This window comes from Mobula hypostoma, chromosome 29, assembly GCF_963921235.1.
Source record: "Mobula hypostoma chromosome 29, sMobHyp1.1, whole genome shotgun sequence".
Classification (NCBI taxonomy): domain Eukaryota; kingdom Metazoa; phylum Chordata; class Chondrichthyes; order Myliobatiformes; family Myliobatidae; genus Mobula; species Mobula hypostoma.
Window position 1 is genome coordinate 9,868,021 of NC_086125.1, and position 20,108 is coordinate 9,888,128.

At 46.1% G+C, this 20,108-nt stretch overlaps 1 protein-coding gene across 10 annotated transcripts in view; it reads left to right on the forward strand.

Annotated features, from left to right (window-relative positions):
• The first annotated feature begins 4,169 nt into the window (after window positions 1–4,169).
• Window positions 4,170–20,108, forward strand: part of dnm2a (dynamin 2a) — a 48,726-nt gene continuing 32,787 nt past the window's right edge. For all 10 annotated transcript variants that reach the window (XM_063035773.1, XM_063035774.1, XM_063035766.1 and 7 more), the window contains exons 1-7: window positions 4,170–4,408; window positions 11,174–11,247; window positions 12,086–12,235; window positions 13,728–13,931; window positions 14,446–14,544; window positions 16,144–16,304; window positions 18,460–18,602. In XM_063035773.1, coding sequence (XP_062891843.1) covers window positions 4,248–4,408; window positions 11,174–11,247; window positions 12,086–12,235; window positions 13,728–13,931; window positions 14,446–14,544; window positions 16,144–16,304; window positions 18,460–18,602 — 992 coding nt within the window. In that variant the 5' untranslated portion in view covers window positions 4,170–4,247. The remainder of the gene's footprint in view (window positions 4,409–11,173; window positions 11,248–12,085; window positions 12,236–13,727; window positions 13,932–14,445; window positions 14,545–16,143; window positions 16,305–18,459; window positions 18,603–20,108) is intronic.

Genomic DNA, 20,108 nt, shown 5'->3' on the forward strand with positions numbered 1-20,108 from the left:
ACAGCTTATCCACTGATGTCTACTATAAGCCTACTGACTCTCACAGCTATCTGGACTATTCCTCTTCTCACCCTGTCTCTTGCAAAAACGCCATCCCCTTCTCGCAATTCCTCCGTCTCCGCCGCATCTGCTCTCAGGATGAGGCTTTTCATTCTAGGACGAGGGAGATGTCTTCATTTTTTAAACAAAGGGGCTTCCCTTCCTCCACTATCAACTCTGCTCTTAAACGCATCTCCTCCATTTCACGTACATCTGCTCTCACTCCATCCTCCCACCACCCCACTAGGAATAGGGTTCCCCTGGTCCTCACCTACCACCCCACCAGCCTCCGGGTCCAACATATTATTCTCCGTAACTTCCGCCACCTCCAACGGGATCCCACCACTAAGCACATCTTTCCCTCCCCCCCCTCTGCATTCCGCAGGGATCGCTCCCTACACAACTCCCTTGTCCATTCGTCCCCCCCATCCCTCCCCACTGATCTCCCTCCTGGCACTTATCCGTGTAAGCGGAACAAGTGCTACACATGCCCTTACACTTCCTCCCTTACCACCATTCAGGGCCCCAAACAGTCCTTCCAGGTGAGGCATCACTTCACCTGTGAGTCGACTGGGGTGATATACTGCGTCCGGTGCTCCCGATGTGGCCTTTTATATATTGGTGAGACCCGACGCAGACTGGGAGACCGCTTTGCTGAACATCTACGCTCTGTCCGCCAGAGAAAGCAGGATCTCCCAGTGGCCACACATTTTAATTCCACATCCCATTCCCATTCTGACATGTCTATCCACGGCCTCCTCTACTGTAAAGATGAAGCCACACTCAGGTTGGAGGAACAACACCTTATATTCCGTCTGGGTAGCCTCCAACCTGATGGCATGAACATTGACTTCTCTAACTTCCGCTAGGCCCCACCTCCCCCTCGTACCTCAGCTGTTACTCATTTTTATGCACACATTCTTTCTCTCACTCTCCTTTTTCTCCCTCTGTCCCTCTGAATATACCTCTTGCCCATCCTCTGGGTCACCCCCCCCCCGTCTTTCTTCCCGGACCTCCTGTCCCATGATCCTCTCGTATCCCCTTTTGCCAATCACCTGTCCAGCTCTCGGCTCTATCCCTCCCCCTCCTGTCTTCTCCTATCATTTTGCATCTCCCCCTCCCCCTCCAGCTTTCAAATCCCTTACTCACTCTTCCTTCAGTTAGTCCTGACGAAGGGTCTCGGCCTGAAACGTCGACTGCGCCTCTTCCTATAGATGCTGCTTGGCCTGCTGCGTTCACCAGCAACTTTGATGTATGTTGCTTAACTAAATCCGAGCCAGGCTGGGTCTGCGGATTATTACCATCCACACTGCATAAAATCCCCTGTTTACAATCTATTACTGTAGTCATGACCTGGAAAGAGATGAGCTGGCCAGGACTCTCGGCCCCTGTGTGCTGTGGGTAAATGAATAACTATTTGAGGAAATGAATGTATTTCTTGAGTTGTAAATGGAATTGAACACTCGATAGCTGTGAGGAAAATTGTTTTAAAATTCGTTCTGTGTTCTTTTCTGATTCAGCCCCGGGCAAAGGAGGCAGTGCACACGCTTTGAATGCCACAAGGAATTAGAACCAGCACAAATGCAATACAGAAAGGGGTGGGGGGGGGACAACTACAAATATCTATAAGTAGTACAAAAAGCAAAAGAATACTCGCAGTATCGTCTACAAAACGAGCTGATCTGCAGAACGCCAATAAACTTTCACACAGCCTTTCTCTCTCTAACTTGGTAAGTTTCTGGATGTACTTGTCCCCGTCTTCCCCAACTCTCAACACTCGCACTGGTCGTGACCTAGAATAGGAAAGCTCTCTGCTTTGTATGCCGTTTAAGATTCCTTCAATGCTGAACATAATCATAAGCCCAGTACTTCTCCACGCACTGGGTACCCTGCACCTGCACAATGATCTCAACTTCCCCAGGCCAGCACGTTTTTCACCATTACGGCCGTCGATGTGCCCTCCTTTAACTTTTTCTAAACATTGCTGTGGACTGCTTCTCTTGTACTTTCTCTAAACAATCTCACTCCAAGCTAACACCATTTTGTCTTACAATCCTCCATTTTTGTTTTAGCATGTACCAAGGAGGAATCACATTTAACTCTTTTTCCTTACAATATCATTAGTGGATCTCCCTTGTTCTGCCTTAATATTGGCAAGAAGGTCATACATAAAGTGGCTGAAAATGATTGGACTTACGAGTCTCCAACGGCAAAGTTCCGAAGCAAGGATGATTCACCTTATCCAGCCATAACCATCTTCTTTTGTGGTAGGCATGATTCCAACTCTTGGAATATTTTCCTCTTGATGTTTCAGTTATGCCTACATCGGTAATGCTCCCCAACTCTTTCTCTGCTGCATTAGTGAATGCATTGCTGCTGTTTCTTGCACCGATGTCGAGTTCATCAATTTTGCCTCCAACGTTCATATTGCTCTCAAATGTATTTGGTTCACCTCTGACCTTTCTCTCCATCTCCCCAGACAGATTATCTACCAACATCTTTTACAAAACCGTTGATATCCACATTTATCTTAACTATGCCTCTTCCCACCCTGTCACTTGTAAGGATGCTGTTCCCTTCTCTTAGGATGGGTTTTTCCTTTCCAGGACATCCGAGATATCCTCTGTTTTTCCTGAAATCAGGATTTCCTTTTCATCACTATTGATGCTTCCCTCAACCGTATTTATTCAATTTCTCACACATCAGTCCTCACCCCCTTTCCCTTCCCTGGGATAGCATTCTGCTTCTTCTCACCTAACATCCCATAAGCCTCGACATCCAACACATCATCCACGCAACTTTTGCGGCCTTCAATGGGATCCCAGTGTGTGCACACCTCTCCGCCGCCCCCACTCACACTTTCTGCAGGGATTGCACCCTCTACTGCTCCTTTGTCCACTCATCCCTCCCCACCCAATCTCCTTAGTGGGGCAAATGCTACACTTGTCTCTACACCACCACTCAAGGCCTTGAACTAGTAGTCTTCTTTTGGACTACTCTCCTCTCGTATCAGGTTCCCCCTTCCTCAGCCCTTTACCACTTATCACCTCCTAGCATCTCAATTCATTCCTCCTCTTCCCACCCACCTACCCACCTTCCCCTCACCTGGGCTCACCTTTCACCACCCCCCCCCAGCAATTTTATTCTGGCTCCTGAGCCGCCTTTTCCAGTCTTCCTGAGGGATTTCAGCCCGAAACTTCGATTGTTCATTTTCCCTCCATAGATACTGCCTGACCTGCTGAGTTTTTCCAGCATTTTGTGTGTGTGTGTGTGTTGACCATGGCAATTTGTTGCCTTGCTGCCAAAGGCAACCATTCTCAATCATCCCTTGAGTTCACGTTTAGAATAAGAGCATGGCGAACGAAATAACAGGACGGTCCTGGTAAAACTACTTATCGGTGAGTTGAGTACTGGCGGGTAAATTCTGTTTCCATCACGTTGCCAATGAATGAGATTAGACTGAGTTGGCAGAAGTCCTGCGATCCGTGCGTAAGACGTTCCCTAGATATATGCCCAAAATAACCAGCGGAAAAAGGATCTAGGGCTCGCCAAGCGGACGTTTTTACGGAACTGGCAGAGCTCGATCTCCCACCCTTCATCTTTTTCACAAAGGTCACTTCCTGCTCATTTTTTTATACGCGCTAGGCTTTGATTCCGGAAGTATCCATCTCCATGGTGACGGTAAACTATTCGAAATGACGACATAGCGGTAAAAGCCGGTGAACTGCCAGTTCGGAAGGGGCGAGGTAAAAGTCGGGTGACTTCATCAGCATCCAATCAGGATTTGGGTTAAGTTGATTGACGTCAACGAACGACAGCTCTGCTCCAGGGGTAACCGGGACCAAAGTTACGTAGGTGGTACAGGAGAACCAATCACAATCGGCAGTCATATGATTGACGTGAGGGGGAACCCAATTGCCGCCATAATAAGGCCAAATATTCAAAATTGGGAATAGATTAACCCAATAAGACTCGGCATCACTTTGATTGATGGGAACGTTGCCAAATAATATTAACGCTATAAATGATTGACGTGAAGGATAGTGCTACCCACTTCCTACAACCAATGTTTGATTAGTTGGATAGAGATGATTGACAGTACTTGTGACCAATGGACAAGGTCACAGGCAGGGTGGGAGCGGAAGCACAGGCCGCAGGCGGTGAGAGTGAACGAGTCCGGGCCGGGGGCCGGGATCGGGATCGCCGCCATGGGGAACCGGGGGATGGAGGAGCTGATTCCGCTGGTTAACAAGCTGCAGGATGCCTTCAGTTCCATCGGGCAGAGCTGTAATCTCGACTTGCCGCAGATCGCTGTGGTGGGCGGGCAGAGTGCCGGCAAGAGCTCGGTACTCGAGAACTTCGTCGGCAGGTGAGGCCCTGACAAGAGGCGGTAGGAGCTGCTACCCGCGGCCCTGCAACCGGATCCGAGGTCTGGCGCCGGGGGGGAGACTCGTAGTTCATCAGTGGTCAAAATAGGCGCCCCCCCACTTCCCGTTATTGAATTCCATTCCACCCACCGCATCCACACAGTGCACCCCTCCCATTCAACACCGAACCCTCCCGGGGAACTATTCAGCCCCACAGCCACCACCCCACTTACACTCTCATTCATCCCTCACCCCGCTCATTCACTCCCCATCCCCCCATTCAACACCACATCCACCTGCTGCACCCCTCCCATTCACTCCCCCACCCACCCACCCACCCCCATTCACCACAGCACCCATCTGCTGCACCCCTCCCATTCACTCCCCACCCACCCCCATTCACCACAGCACCCATCTGCTGCACCCCTCCCATTCACTCCCCACCCACCCCCATTCACCACAGCACCCATCTGCTGCACCCCTCCCATTCACTCCCCACCCACCCCCATTCACCACAGCACCCATCTGCTGCACCCCTCCCATTCACTCCCCACCCACCCCCATTCAACACCACACCCACCTGCTGCACCCCTCCCATTCACTCCCCCATTCACCACAGCACCCGTCTGCTGCACCCCTCCCATTCACTCCCCACCCACCCCCATTCAACACAGCACCCATCCGCTGCACCCCTCCCATTCACTCCCCACCCACCCCCATTCAACATAGCACCCATCTGCTGCATCCCTCCCATTCACTCCCCACCCACCCCATTCAACACAGCACCCATCTGCTGCACCCCTCCCATTCACTCCCCACCCACCCCCATTCAACATAGCACCCATCTGCTGCACCCCTCCCATTCACTCCCCACCCACCCCTATTCAACACAGCACCCATCCGCTGCACCTCTCCCATTCACTCCCCACCCACCCCCATTCAACATAGCACCCATCTGCTGTACCCCTCCCATTCACTCCCCACCCACCCCCATTCAACACAGCACCCATCCGTTGCACCCCTCCCATTCACTCCCCACCCACCCCCATTCAACACAGCACCCATCCGCTGCATCCCTCCCATTCACTCCCCACCCCCCCATTTAACATAGCACCCATCTGCTGCACCCCTCCCATTCACTCCCCACCCACCCCCATTCAACACAGCACCCATCCGCTGCACCCCTCCCATTCACTCCCTACCCACCCCCATTCAACATAGCACCCATCTGCTGCACCCCTCCCATTCACTCCCCACCCACCCCCATTCAACGCAGCACCCATCCACTGCACCCCTCCCATTCACTCCCCACCCACCCCCATTCAACATAGCGCCCATCTGCTGCACCCCTCCCATTCACTCCCCACCCACCCCCATTCAACACAGCAGCCATCCGCTGCACCCTTTCCATTCACTCCCCACCCACCCCCATTCAACATAGCACCCATCTGCTGCACCCCTCCCATTCACTCCCCACCCACCCCCATTCAACACAGCACCCATCCGCTGCACCCCTCCCGTTCACTCCCCACCCACCCCCATTCAACACAGCACCCATCCGCTGCACCCCTTCCATTCACTCCCCACCCACCCCCATTCAACACAGCACCCACCTGCTGCAATCCTCATCTTCACCCACCGCCTCTCCCCGACTCAACACTTCATCCACCTGACAAGTTATCTTCAACCCCCATCCACTACACCCCGGCGTTTGCCACCACACCCACCTGCTGCACCCCTCCCATTCACTCCCACCGCACCCTGTCACTCACTACACTCTATCATTCACCCACCTGTCTCTGAGATCTAATTCCCTGGGTCTCAATAAGCTGTCAACCATTTAGCATTGAAAATAGGAGAAGTACCCGTGCTTATGAATTGATTCTTTGGGGTTCTGTATTTGGCTGTGAAGGTTCAGTTTTCTGTGTATTAAAGAAATCTAGGAATATGTTCATAACAGAGCAGAATGGTGTTAAAGTAGAAGTTCAGACACAACCTTGAGTGGTCTAACTCTTCCTTATGTCAGGGGGAGCCTTGTTCTAGCTGCTCAACCCATGTCATGCCAGCTCTAGCCAGGGATAATTGTTTTTATGGGCAGCCCATCAAAATCAGAGATGGCGTTCATGTTTTGTGGTTGATGGGTCCTGTGTGGGAACAGGAGTGGCTGATAAGGTGACCAGGCGGAAAGTTTATGAAATGATACAAGGTCATTTCTCCTTCTTCCTGGTAACTCTCTCATGACGAAGATCAACACCGGTATTCCTCTAATTCTTTAGTTCCCCATTGTATAGTCAATGTCTCCTTAATGTGTGATTTGCCTCAAACAATCCCCATAGAGCAAGTTACGTGTTGATTTTCTTGTTCACCAACTTGCACTTAACCATTAGCTTTATGCTCTTAATGAGAATATCACTGGTTGGTCGGTGATCTTCCTTTAAGAGAAAGAGTAATATCTTTGAAAGTGATTCCAGAATCCTTTGAATTTTTCATCTTGCCGGACGCCAGGCTTCGTGAATGGAATTTGCTATGTGCTTTGTCAGGGCTCTGCCTGACAAATGTAACGTGGAATCTGATGTCTACCGGCCGAGGTTAAAATGGGAATTGTTGCACATTTACTGTCTCTGGGAGGGGACATTTTCCAAATATACAGACGAGACAACAGTAGCAGGTGTATCAAATACTCTAGGGAACAGGTAATCGACCGCCGTAATTTTATCAGGGCTAATGAAGTATTTACTAAATGTTGAAATTTTAAAATGATTAGCCAAGCACACTTCTGTTTACCTTAGTGAGGATGCAGAGGAAGTTCAGTAAAATTGTCCCAAAAGTTGGAGGTTTAAGCATAGGACACAGAATGGTAGCACACAAGAACAGGCCATTTGGCCCTCGGTGTTGAGCTGAACCAATTAAATTAGTAATCGGCTCAATTGCTTTCATGAAAATTTATACAAAAATCAAGGGGACTGAAGTGAATATTGCCGAAAAGAGAAATAAGGAAAGCCACTCCAATTGGTGGTTAGAGTGCAGATATAAGATATGGAAAGGAGAAGTTTAGAAATGTCTTCATTGGGACTTAGTGGTAAAACACTTGGACCCCAAGTGCTATAACACCCCTTACTAAACCTCAGTGCAATGATTCCTGATTTCTGAAAGCAAATTCTGAATCTATATTTGGGGTACAGCAGGAAAGAATGAGTGAGGAATTGGTAACGCCTGGAACTATGGACGGTTGTTTTGGTATGGTTTTACCACAAGGTGTGCATGTATTTGGTTTTTTACTGATCTTGGTCATCTTTTAATTAATAATGATCCCTAAAATACAATGTTACTGTTATGCTCTCCTTTACAGCAACCACCTTTCTTCTCAGATGTCTCTTGCCTATTGACCTAATATGACTTAGGAGATAGGGAGGGGAGCCATGCCCTCATTGGCTTTGGGCAAGGAGCAGGCTTGAGAATATTGAAATTAATCCAACTCTGGAGGCTTATCAGCTTGTCGAGGGGTGTGAATGCTGAGCGTTGAGTATTGCTGCAGCGCTTGGAGTGTGGCACCGATTATTTGTTCACTCAGCAGTCCGTGTTGTGATCGTCGACTGCGGTTCGTGGTTTCAGGGAGCCGATTGGCTGACAGCAGGCGCTGCGCCACAGCCCCCGTAAGGTTGGCGTGGGCTGCATGTCTGTGTCGCAGCGACGACCACGTGAGCGAGAGCGGGTGTGCTGCTGGATGAGCAGAGGGGTTATATGTAGCTTGATTTATTGTCACGTTACTCGCAGAGCAAGTGTAATGCTTGTGATTCATGAAAAGGAGGCTGGAGGGTTTGAGATAGAAACATAGAAACATAGGTGCAGGAGTAGGCCATTCATTTATTATGATCATGGCTGATCATCCAACTCAGAACCCCGCCCCAGCCTTCCCTCCATACCCCCTGACCCCCGTAGCCACAAGGGCCATATCTAACTCCCTCTTAAATATAGCCAATGAACTGGCCTCAACTGTTTCCTGTGGCAGAGAATTCCACAGATTCACCACTCTGTGTGAAGAAGTTTTTCCTAATCTCGGTCCTAAAAGGCTTCCCCTCTATCCCTCAAACTGTGGCCCCTCATTCTCGACTTCCCCAACATCGGAAACAATCTTCCTGCATCTAGCCTGTCCAATCCCTTTAGGATTTTATATGTTTCAATTAGATCCCCCCTCAATCTTCTAAATTCCAATGAGTACAAGCCCAGTTCATCCAGTCTTTCTTCATATGAAAGTCCTGCCATCCCAGGAATCAATCTGGTGAACCTTCTTTGTACTCCCTCTATGGCAAGGATGTCTTTCCTCAGATTAGGGGACCAAAACTGCACACAATACTCCAGGTGTGGTCTCACCAAGGCCTTGTACAACTGCAGTATTACCTCCCTGCTCCTGTACTCGAATCCTCTCGCTATAAATGCCAGCATACCGTTCGCCTTTTTCACTGCCTGCTGTACCTGCATGCCCACTTTCAATGACTGGTGTATAATGACACCCAGGTCTCGTTGCACCTCCCCTTTTCCTAATCGGCCACCATTCAGATAATAATCTGTTTTCCTATTTTTGCCACCAAAGTGGATAACTTCACATTTATCCACATTAAATTGCATCTGCCATGAATTTGCCCACTCACCCAACCTATCCAAGTCACCCTGCATCCTCTTAGCATCCTCCTCATTGCTAACACTGCCGCCCAGCTTTGTGTCATCCGCAAACTTGGAGATGCTGCATTTAATTCCCTCATCCAAGTCATTAATATATATTGTAAACAACTGGGGTCCCAGCACTGAGCCTTGCGGTACCCCACTAGTCACCGCCTGCCATTCTGAAAAGGTCCCGTTTATTCCCACTTTTTGCTTCCTGTCTGCTAACCAATTCTCCACCCACACCAATACCTTACCCCCAATACCGTGTGCTTTAAGTTTGCATATCACTTGTATTGTACTTCTCCATAATTGACTTATTCTGTGCACGTGCCTACCCTGAGTACGTGTGTGGATGTGTATATGTGCAAGCTCCCTGTGGAGCTTTGAATTAGAAGCATATCAAAGTAATTAAAAGTAAGGCAGTGTGTTGGAAATAATTTGGAAAATGCGTAGCTCGGGTGGCTCTGCTGTTCTCTGATTCTTTGATCCTGAGGGGACACAACTAACAGTGCACTGACGATGTCCCCTCGTATGGTGACAAAATGTTTGCAGGTAAATTGCCATATCAGAGAAGAACTCAACCCAACCAAGCAAAGCAATATGTTCTTTGTAAGTGCCGTTCTTTGCAATTATCGGCCTGTGAGTTTGACGTCAGTGGTGGGTAAATTGATGGAAAGTATTCTTAGAGATGGTATATATAATTTTCTGGATAGACGGGGTCTGATTAGGAACAGTCAACATGGATTTGTGCAGGGAAGGTCATGTTTGACAAATCTTATTGAATTTTTTGAAGAGGCTACTAAGAAAGTTGACGAGGGTAAAGTGGTGGATGTTGTCTATATGGACTTCAGTAAGGCCTTTGACAAAGTTCCACACGGAAGGTTAGTTAGGAAGGTTCAGTCGTTAGGCATTAATATGGAAGTAGTAAAATGGATTCAGCAGTGGCTGGATGGGAGATGCCAGAGAGTAGTGGTGGATAACTGTGTGTCAGATTGGAGGACGGTATGTAGCGGTGTGCCTCAGAGATCTGTACTGGGTCCAGTGTTGTTTGTAATATATATTAATGATCTGGATGATAGGGTGGTAAATTGGATTAGTAAGTATGCAGATGATACTAAGATAGGTAGTGTTGTGGATGATGAGGTAGGTTTTCAAAACTTGCGGGGAGATTTAGGACAGTTAGAAGAGTGCGCTGAAAGATGGCAGATGGAGTTTAATGCTGAAAAATGTGAGGTGCTACATTTTGGTAGAACTAATCAAATTATGACATACATGGTAAATGGTAGGGCATTAAAGAATGCTTTAGAACAGAGGGATCTAGGAATAATGGTGCATAGTTCCCTGAAGATGGAATTTCATGTGGATAGGGTGGTGAAGAAAACTTTTGGTTTGCTGGACTTTATTAATCAGAGCACTGAGTTTAGGAGTTGGGATGTAATGTTGAATTTGTATAAGGCATTGGTAAAGCCAAATCTGGAGCATTGTGTACAGTTCTGGTCACTGAATTATAGGAAAGATGTCAATAAAATTGAGAGAGTACAGAGGAGGTTTACTAAAATGTTGCCTGGGTTTCACCTCCAAAGTTACAGAGAAAGGTTGAACTAGTTAGGTCTTTATTCTTTGGAGTGTAGGAGGTTGCGGGGGGACTTGATAGAGGTGTTTAAAATTATGAGGAGGATTGATAGAGTTGACATGGCTAGACTTTTTCCCATTGAGGGTGGGGAAGATTCAAACAAGAGGACATGGGTTGAGAATTAGGGGACAAAAGTTTAGGGGTAACATGAGGGGGAACTTCTTTACTCAGGGAGTGGTAGCTGTGTGGAATGAGCTTCCAGCAGAAGTGGTTGAGGCAGGTTCGATATTGTCATTTAAAGTTAAATTGGGTAGATATATGGACAGGAAAGGAATGGAGGGTTATGGGCTGAGTGCAGGTCGGTGCAACTAGGATAGGGTAAGAGTTTGGCCTGTTTCCATGCTGTAATTGTTATATGGTTACATAAGGTTCTGAACCCTGTAGAGAGGGTTCTAGAATCCTGTTGCTCCGATGACACCTTGTGACCACCATTCAGTGGAGGAAAGACTCAATGGGTCTCTTCTGCTTTCAGGGATTTCCTTCCTCGTGGCTCAGGGATTGTCACTCGCCGACCGCTCATTCTGCAGCTGATCAATGCAAAAACAGGTACCTGTGTGACTGTGTCATGTAAGAGCATAAGGAATTGGAGTAGGAGTTGTTCATGTGGCACCTTGAGCCAAATCAGCTATCCAGTAAGGCCACAGTTTTGATTGTGATTGTTTCCTGCCTGATTCCATAATCCTCAACTCCCCTGTAGCCCGAACATCTATCTGTAGTCGGTGATGAAGTCTCCGCATTGAGAATTTTGAACAGTTTGTTTCCCTTTCCTCAGTCTCCATCTCAAATGGGCAACCCTTTTATTTTGAAACCATAGTCCCTGCTTCCAGGGAAGTAAATGACCATTCAGCATCCACCCTGTCAAGCCCTTTCATAAACTTGTATGTCTTGATAAGATCACCCTGTATTCTTTGAAAATCCATAGGTATAATCTACTCAAACTTTCCTTGTGGGATAGTTCCATGCAACCTTGCAGCTGGATTCCCCAATACCTACTGTCCACTTCAAGCCTTTTGCCATAAAGACCAATGTCCCATTTACCTTCCTAATTACTAGATAGGCTGTGTGATAAGCTCTTGTGTCTAGTGTATCGTATGAAGACATTGAGCTCACCCTGTAGCACAGCATTCTGTAGTATCTCTCCATTTAAAAATTATTCTGCTCCTGTATTTTTTAGCTTATTATTCCTATCGCTGTAGCTTAGATTGCTCATTGTGCTGTTGGAAAGCAGCAGCCTGTCCCAACACAGCTTCCTCTAACTCATCACTAACCTTTGGCTCCTTGCATGCTGGCATCGTTGTTGAAGGGTCTTTTATATTGTAGTACTCCCACCCCCACTATATTGGGTCCATTTCTGAGTCTGCATAATGGTTTGCTTTCTCTTCAGAACATGCTGAGTTCCTGCACTGCAAGGGGAAGAAGTTTACAGATTTTGATGAGGTTCGGCAGGAGATCGAAGTTGAGACAGACAGAGTCACCGGGAGTAATAAGGGGATCTCAGCAATTCCTATTAACCTAAGAGTGTATTCTCCACATGGTGAGTGGGATCTTCGAGGCATCATAGAAACTCTGAAGCACGCCTGGCTTTTAGGGCTGTACGTGGAGGAAGTGTTACCTGAGGCACTGTCGCCATCTGTAAAAGGGGTAGACCAGATTAAACATGGCGAGCATTTGAGTCTTTGCTGAATGCAAGTAACGTTCATAAACTGACCTTTGTAGTGTGTTGTATAGCTGCTGACTTGGCAAGTAAAAGAGATGTAATTGTTACCATATGGACTAAGTAACCACAGGAAGTGAGAAGTCCTAGTGACCGAGCTACTAGCTTCAGATTAACAGGTTTATGAGTAGGTGGTGCAGCAACACCAGGAAGATGTGGAAGATGAAACCAGTCTCACAGATCCCAATACGGTTGTCAGTGTGTGCTCAGTACGCGGTTATATCAGGGAAACTCTACTGACAGCTGGCGAAAGGTGTGCTTAACTTGATTCATACTTGTATTTGCGAAGATAAAGTACAAACAGTTCCAGCTTCAACAGTATACTACCCATCAAGTCGTGTGGGTAACCAGTCTCAGATGGGTGATTTTCCCTTGCTCCCAAGTCTCAGATTCATGTTTTGTCCTTCGTCCAAATTTCTCCTTGCATTAAGGTTCTCGTGTTGGTCCAGGGTTCAGTAACAAGTTACATTGCCAGATTTCTTCTCCCTCCTGCTTTTCTCCAGTGGGTTACAGTCCAGTCCAGGTTGGACCCATTTGTTCTATTGTTTCTGAGCTGTCGCTTTTTATGCTTCCACCTTCATTTTCCACTTCAGTCGTGTAACATCCCAGTTACTGGTATTGACTGAATCAAGTAAACAGGGAGACATACTATTGATTTCTCCTTACAGTTGAAGCAGGGACTTCACACCTCACGAGTTTGATCACGTCTCAACACGAGCTATTTTGCAGTGTTGAATTAGGCATCTTGTTATCTTACTACTATGTTTCGGCTAGCTTTTCTGATGCTGAGACCTTGGATGCCATCAGAGTATTCATAGACTAAACCCATTGCGCCTTATCTCAGGGCAGCCAAGTAGCCAGTTTCTGTATTGCTAAATTTCTTTAATGCTAGAGGTTCCCACCTTCAAAGAAGTCGTCTTAAGTCTTGGTCCTATTTGGCAATTATCAAGAACATCCTGGACTGTTAACCATCTCTGTATGAAGTAATCTCCAAATATTGCTTCAGACTGAAAACATTTGTCGTTCTGTTTCTCTGTGATTGTTTTAACCCTTTGACTGCTACACTAGAGACAGCTGTGTGTGACTGTGTTCTGAGCACCCGATCCTGCAAAACGTGTGGCAAGACCATAATTTCTCACTGGCGGGTAGGTGTTGACAGTTTGTTATCATGCGGGCTGCATTGGCCCTGAATAAGGCGGGTGGCTGCCTCTAAGGTGAGGGTGGGTTTGTCTTCAGTAGTGTGGGCATATCATGGTTTCCGTGTTAAGTTACTATTGGTCCTAATTCATCCCCCTGTGTTCTCTGTTGCTAGTTTTAAATTTGACTCTGATCGATTTGCCGGGCATCACCAAGGTGCCTGTTGGTGACCAGCCTGCCGACATTGAATACCAGATCAAGGAAATGATCATGCAGTTCATCAGTAAGGATAACTGTCTCATCTTGGCTGTCACTCCAGCAAACTCTGACCTTGCCAATTCAGATGCACTGAAGATCGCGAAGGAGGTGGACCCACAAGGTAAGAGTGTTCTTCACCTTGACCACCTACAGTACGGGTACTGGTAATGGATTGACGAGGCAAAACTCGAGCATACTAATACATGTTCAGATCTGCCTCTGATATTGGGAGAAATTCCCAGATGAGGCAAAGACAAAAGGATTGCCTGAAACCAGGGGTTCCCAACCTTATTTATGCCATGGACCCCTACCATTAACTGAGGGGTCTGTGGACCCTGGTTGGGAACCCCTGCCCTTCACTGGGGCGTACCTAGGAGCTTACTTATCTGTTTTGTGAGTGCACTGACCATAATATCCCTAATGTACTTGGTTAATGTTGAAGTCTATCTGCGGTTACTGAATGGAGAACTGAAAGAATGGTAAAAGCATGCAGTCTGCTCAGGAAGTTCATTTATAACACCACTTCACAGCTTCTACGTTCGCATTTTCAAACCCGTGAAACTGTCCTATCTTTTGTTATCTATTATCTATTGTTTAGATAATGCAAGCTGTAAATTGTTTCTCTCTCTGCATAGGTTTAAGGATCATTGGTGTGATCACTAAGTTGGATCTAATGGATGAAGGGACGGATGCGAGGGATATTCTAGAAAATCGTCTCCTGCCTCTCCGTAGGGGTGAGCGGAACTCAGACCATTTGACACAACTGTCCTGTATCAGTGTTTATGCTTCAAATTGCTTTATCTTCTGAATACTACCCATCCCTCTTTATCTTATCCCATCATTGTGACCTCCGATCTTTTCTTTCCCTCTTTTTTTTCAAATCCAGCTACTCCTTGAGTGTTTTCCCCTCAATCACCTGTGTGACAGTGAGTTGACTTTCATTGGACAAGGTTGCACGAGAATTCCCATTGGATTTATTGAAACACATTCTTTACCTGCAAGTGAAAATGTGTTCACTTCCTTCTGTCCAACCCACTCGCAGCCTTAAAGGGTCAAGAAAAAGAGATCCACCCAGTTCAATCACTCGTGAGGGGTAGTTTCTCTTGGGTTCTTTTCTCCAAGTATTTGACACTTGGGAACATAATGTACAATAACAAGAACTGGACCCAGTGCTTTGCTCTGTTGGTTCCATCACCCTACCCAAAACCCTGTTGCTTATGAATATCATAAACCATAGTTTATGGTATCATAAATTATGCTTATTTTCTCTCAAATTGCTCGGTATAGGAGATCACTCTGGCTTGAATTTCCCTACCTGCTGTAAGAGGTGCCATGTACACCCTACACAAATGGATCCATCGTTGGAACTCAGAGGTTCAGAAGTGACTGTGAGCTCGTTACCCTTTTCAGAGACACCCTGTCATGGCCCTCATAGACGGGTCTAGTCATACCTTTCTTCAAATTGGTATATAATGTATGATCTATGGATTCGTCAATTCAGTTCCACTCAGCAGGCCATAAGCCACCCTTCCTTTCTGCCTTTTTACCTATACTTACCTGGGAGCCGTCAACAGTAGGTTGAAGGACCGCACAGCGCCGTGTTTAATAATTACCATGAACTAATGGGAAGAAAATCTGTGTATTAGAAGATAAAATAGGTTGACGTCACAGATTTGCCCAGTGCTCAGAAATGTGGGCAAATCGAGATAGACGTCTGGGTACAGAGCCTTCACACTGGGGGAAGAAAGACAATCTGCCCCCCCCCGAAAAAGCCAATAAAGTCACACTGCACAGGCAAATAGTTTGCAAACGCATTTGCAAACATTGCAAATATTCAAATCAGATCATTTAGAAAATGATGTAAAATTTAAAGGTATAAAGCTTTTTCAAAAAAAAAAGCTCAAAATTGCAATACAAAAAAACACAGAAAAGGCACACTTATTTATGCTTATACGGAACACGGTTAAGTTTCTGGAAGCTTAACTATCAACTTTGGTTCCTCTGATTTCTGCTAGAAGACAAAACAAATGTTGATGCTCCTCTTACTGGATATGTGAGGAAGTCCAGCATCACAATATGTTCAGAACGAAAGCATGGAGGACCTCCCAAAGTTTTGAAATTGTGCCCTTGAAATAACTTGGATTGTCCATTCACGTTTCCCATTATTCTGTACACCTTAACCTATCTTATACTAGCATCAAGAGTATGGTGATACTGGCTACTCAAAATGGGGAATGTTTCACTCAACAGCAAGAGCTTGCATGCAGGGAGTACTAAAGTCAAACAATGAAAGGCTTTTTTCTGAACTATAATTCTGTTCCTATTGTTCACAGGTTACATTGGTGTGGTGAATAGAAGTCAGAAAGACATAGATGGGAAGAAAGATATCCGTGCAGCCCTTGCAGCTGAAAGGAAGTTTTTCCTGTCGCACCCCTCATACAGGCATATGGCTGATCGCATGGGGACTCCGCATCTGCAGAAGATACTGAACCAGGTGAATGGCGTCACACACTCAATGGCCACTTTATTTGGGACTTCCTGTATCTAATAAAGTAGCCACTGGGCGTATGTTTCTTGTCTGCTGCTGCTGTAGCCCATCCACTTCAAGGTTTAACGTGTTGTGTGTTCGAAGATGCTGTTCTGCACACTATAAGACATAGGAGCAGAAAACAGGCTATTCAACCCATGCAGTCTGTTCTGCATTCCATCATAGCTCATATATTATTCTTCTCAAACTCATTCTCCTGCCTTCTCCCTGTTAGCTTTGATGCCCTTTCTAATCAAGAGTCTTGTCAACCTCTGCTTTAAATATGCCACGTTACTTTGGCTTCCACGGTTGCCTGTGGCAATGAATTCCACAGATTCACCACCCACTGGCTAAAGAAATTCCTCATTTCTGTTCCAAAGGTATGTCACTCTATTCTGAGGCTGTGCTCTCTGGGCCCAGACTCACCCAGCTAGGAAACTTCCTCTCCACATCCAGTCTGTCTAGGCCTTTCAATATTTGATAGTTTTCAGTAAAAACCAACCCTCCTCCTCCTCCTAAATTGCAGCGAGTACAGGCCCAGAGCCATTAAATGCTTATTATACGTTAACTCTTTAATTCCTGGAATCATTCTTGTGAATCTTCTCTGGACCCTCACCAATGCCAGCACATCTTTTCTTAGATATAGGGCCCAAAGCTGCTCCCAATACTCTCGATGCAGTCTGATCAATGTCTTATAAAGCCTCACTGCTACATCCTTGCATTTATATTCTGGTCCTCTTGAAATGAATGCTAGCAATTGCATTCTCCTTTCTTATCACTGACTCGACTTGCAAGTTAACGTTTAGGGAATCCCAAGTCCCTTTGCAACTCTGATTTCTGAATTTGCTCCCTGTTTGGAAAATAGCCTATGCCTTTATTCCTTCTTTCGAAGTGCATGACCATATACTTCCCTGCACTATATTCCATCTGCCACTTCTTTGCCTATTCTCCAAATCTGTCTAAGCCACTGTTGCAATGTGTGTTTATTTGTGATACTGGTGCCTTCCTGTCAGCTTGAACCAGTCTGACTTCTCATTATCAAGGTATTTTAATCTACAGAACTGCTACTCACTGGATTTTTTTTTTTTGTTTTTCACACCATTTTCTGTAAACTCTAGAGACTGTTGTATGTGGAAGTCCCAGGAAATCCAGCAGTTTCTGAGATACTCAAACCACCCCATCTGGCACCAGCAGTCATTCCATGGTCAAAGTCACTTGGATCACATTTCTTTTCCATTCTAATGTTTGGTCTGAACAACAAGTGAATCTCTTGGCAATGCCTGCATGCTTTTATATATTCAGTATCTGACAATGAATAGTTAATTAGATATTTGAGCACTATAGTCATTAATGCAATGTTACAGCTAGGGGTGCTGGAGTTCAGAGCTCAATTGTGACATCATCTGTTAGGAGTCTGTATGTCCACCATAAAACATCAGCAGAATTAGCCCATTCACCCCATCGAGTCTGCTGTGCAATTCTGCCGTGGCTGACTCATTATCTCTCTCCGCCCCATTCATGGGTTTTCTCCAGGTGCACCGGTATCCTCCCTCAGTCCAATGACATACTGGTAGGTTAATTGGTCAATGTAAATTGTCCCATGATCAGGCTACGGTTAAATTGGGAAATTGCTGGATGGTGGCGTGGCTCGAAGGGTCAGAAGGGCTTGTTCGCTGTATCTCAATAAATAAACATTTGCATTAATGCGCAGGTGTACTATTTCTCTATTAAAATGCTGTTCTTTTTATTTTCTTCTGTGGGACGAAAAAGCCAATGATATGAATAACCGTGTTGGGAGTTTGCAAATTAATGTTGTTATCTGAAATCTTGTAGTCCATCTGCAGGGGTTGGAACTGTATCAGAAAGCTGTAGCTTTTTTCTGAAGTCCAAGATGACATTTGGTGGTATCTACAAATGCCACCAAAGGCAAGACGTGACTGAGTGGAATGATCGGTAACATCATGGGGGTTAAGCAAAGAGTCTCGGGTGGGGGGCCCCATTTCAGTGGGAATTGGAAGTTCAGCTGCGGCTGGGTTGCTTGATGGGACGCAGTTTAGGTTTGTGCCCCAGTTCCCGCCACTGTAGTCTTCTGTTTTGATTTTGTTTGTGTTCTCCATCACAGCAACTGACAAACCACATCCGTGAAACCTTGCCTGCATTACGAAACAAGCTGCAGAGCCAGATGCTTTCCCTGGAGAAGGAGGTAGAGGAATATAAAAACTTCCGACCAGATGATCCCACAAGAAAAACCAAAGCACTCCTCCAGTAAGTGGCATAGTGAGCCGGGTAAGCTCTACTGGTCTGTTTGCTCCGCTGTTCGCCCAGAGTTGCATGATTTGTGATTTCTGGTATGAATGAATTCATTCCAGAGCAGAGTTAGGTGGCAATTGATTTGCTGTGGGTTTGAAGTAATAACACCAATACTACAGCCTCTCCCTGGTGTTGTAATCTTTTATAAACCAAACTGTTCTCAATGTTCAAGTTGTTACTGCTTCTCATATACATCCATTAGCATTGGTAAGTTAAGCATGTGATTCTTGGCCTTGGATTCGAGCTTTTAATCAGACTTTAGCAGAGAAGGACAATGTGATGGTTATCATTACTGGGGTGATTTTATATTTTTTGGGGGATCTGAATGTTTTATAGAATGCCAGCATTTATTGTCCATCCCTAGCTGCCTTTGCTGGGCTAGTTAAGAATGGAGAACTTTGCTGGTGCGGAGTTTCAAATATGTGGGGGCAAATTCTCCCCGGTACGACCAAGTGCCTTTTCAGATCTAAAGGCCTTCTTCTGAGGTTATGAGTTCAGGTACCACCGTGGTGACTGAGGGATTTAAACCGTAAAGGTGACTGTGAACGACTGGCTAGTTGCAGAAATCCACCTGCTTCATCAGTCTATAGGGAAGGGAATCTGCTGCTTCTACCTGGTTTGGCAATCATGCTGCTCCAACGCTATCAGTATGTTTAACTTCCTTTGACAAAGCAAAGCAAGCCATTTGCTGCAAAAAAAAAAGGAGTGTTCAGGAAATATTTGTATAAAACAAATAATTGGTAGCCATTAGCAGGAACACCCAAATCTTCACAGAAACAGTCCTAACAGGTTCTGTTTTTATTTTGGAGGGAGATGCTCACCTTATGAGGTGTTCAATTAAAGCCCTTCAGCACATGAAGTTGCGGAAGAGTTGACCTATGTACTGGTTATTGTTCCCTTTTTAAGCTGGTTCCGAATCGGATGGTGGTGTGTAAGGCACTCCTTCCCTCTGCTGACCTGCAGTTTGCTTGGGCAAGGTGTAGAACCTGCTTAGCCTCCCCACCCCCAGCTGATTCGGGTCACGTGAAGCTTTGGAAGCAAGTGGTGCATGTCACAAGTCCCAGTTATGCGACCGCCAGCACTAGGCAAACAATCTCTGAGGAGTATTGATCAAGGTTGGGGTCACCCGTCTTGTGGAGACGCTGCCCAGAAGAAGGCAGTGACAAACCATTTCAGTAGAAAAATTTGCTATGAGCAATCATTTACGTATAGAGAAAAGAATAAGAACAACAGCATAAAGGCAACAATCAGGTTAAAGACAGATGGAAGAGTGTGATCGCCTTTGTCATACGACACAGCACATAATAATGGTAATGATGGTCAATAGGGTGGTGGACGGAATATTGGTGCTGGTTATGAGAACTGCTTTGATTGTGGGGCGCCTAGGCGTGCCTTGAGTGGCAGCAGTACTCTCAATGGATACATTTAAATATTCCCGTTTCAGCCTGGTACAGCTAAAAA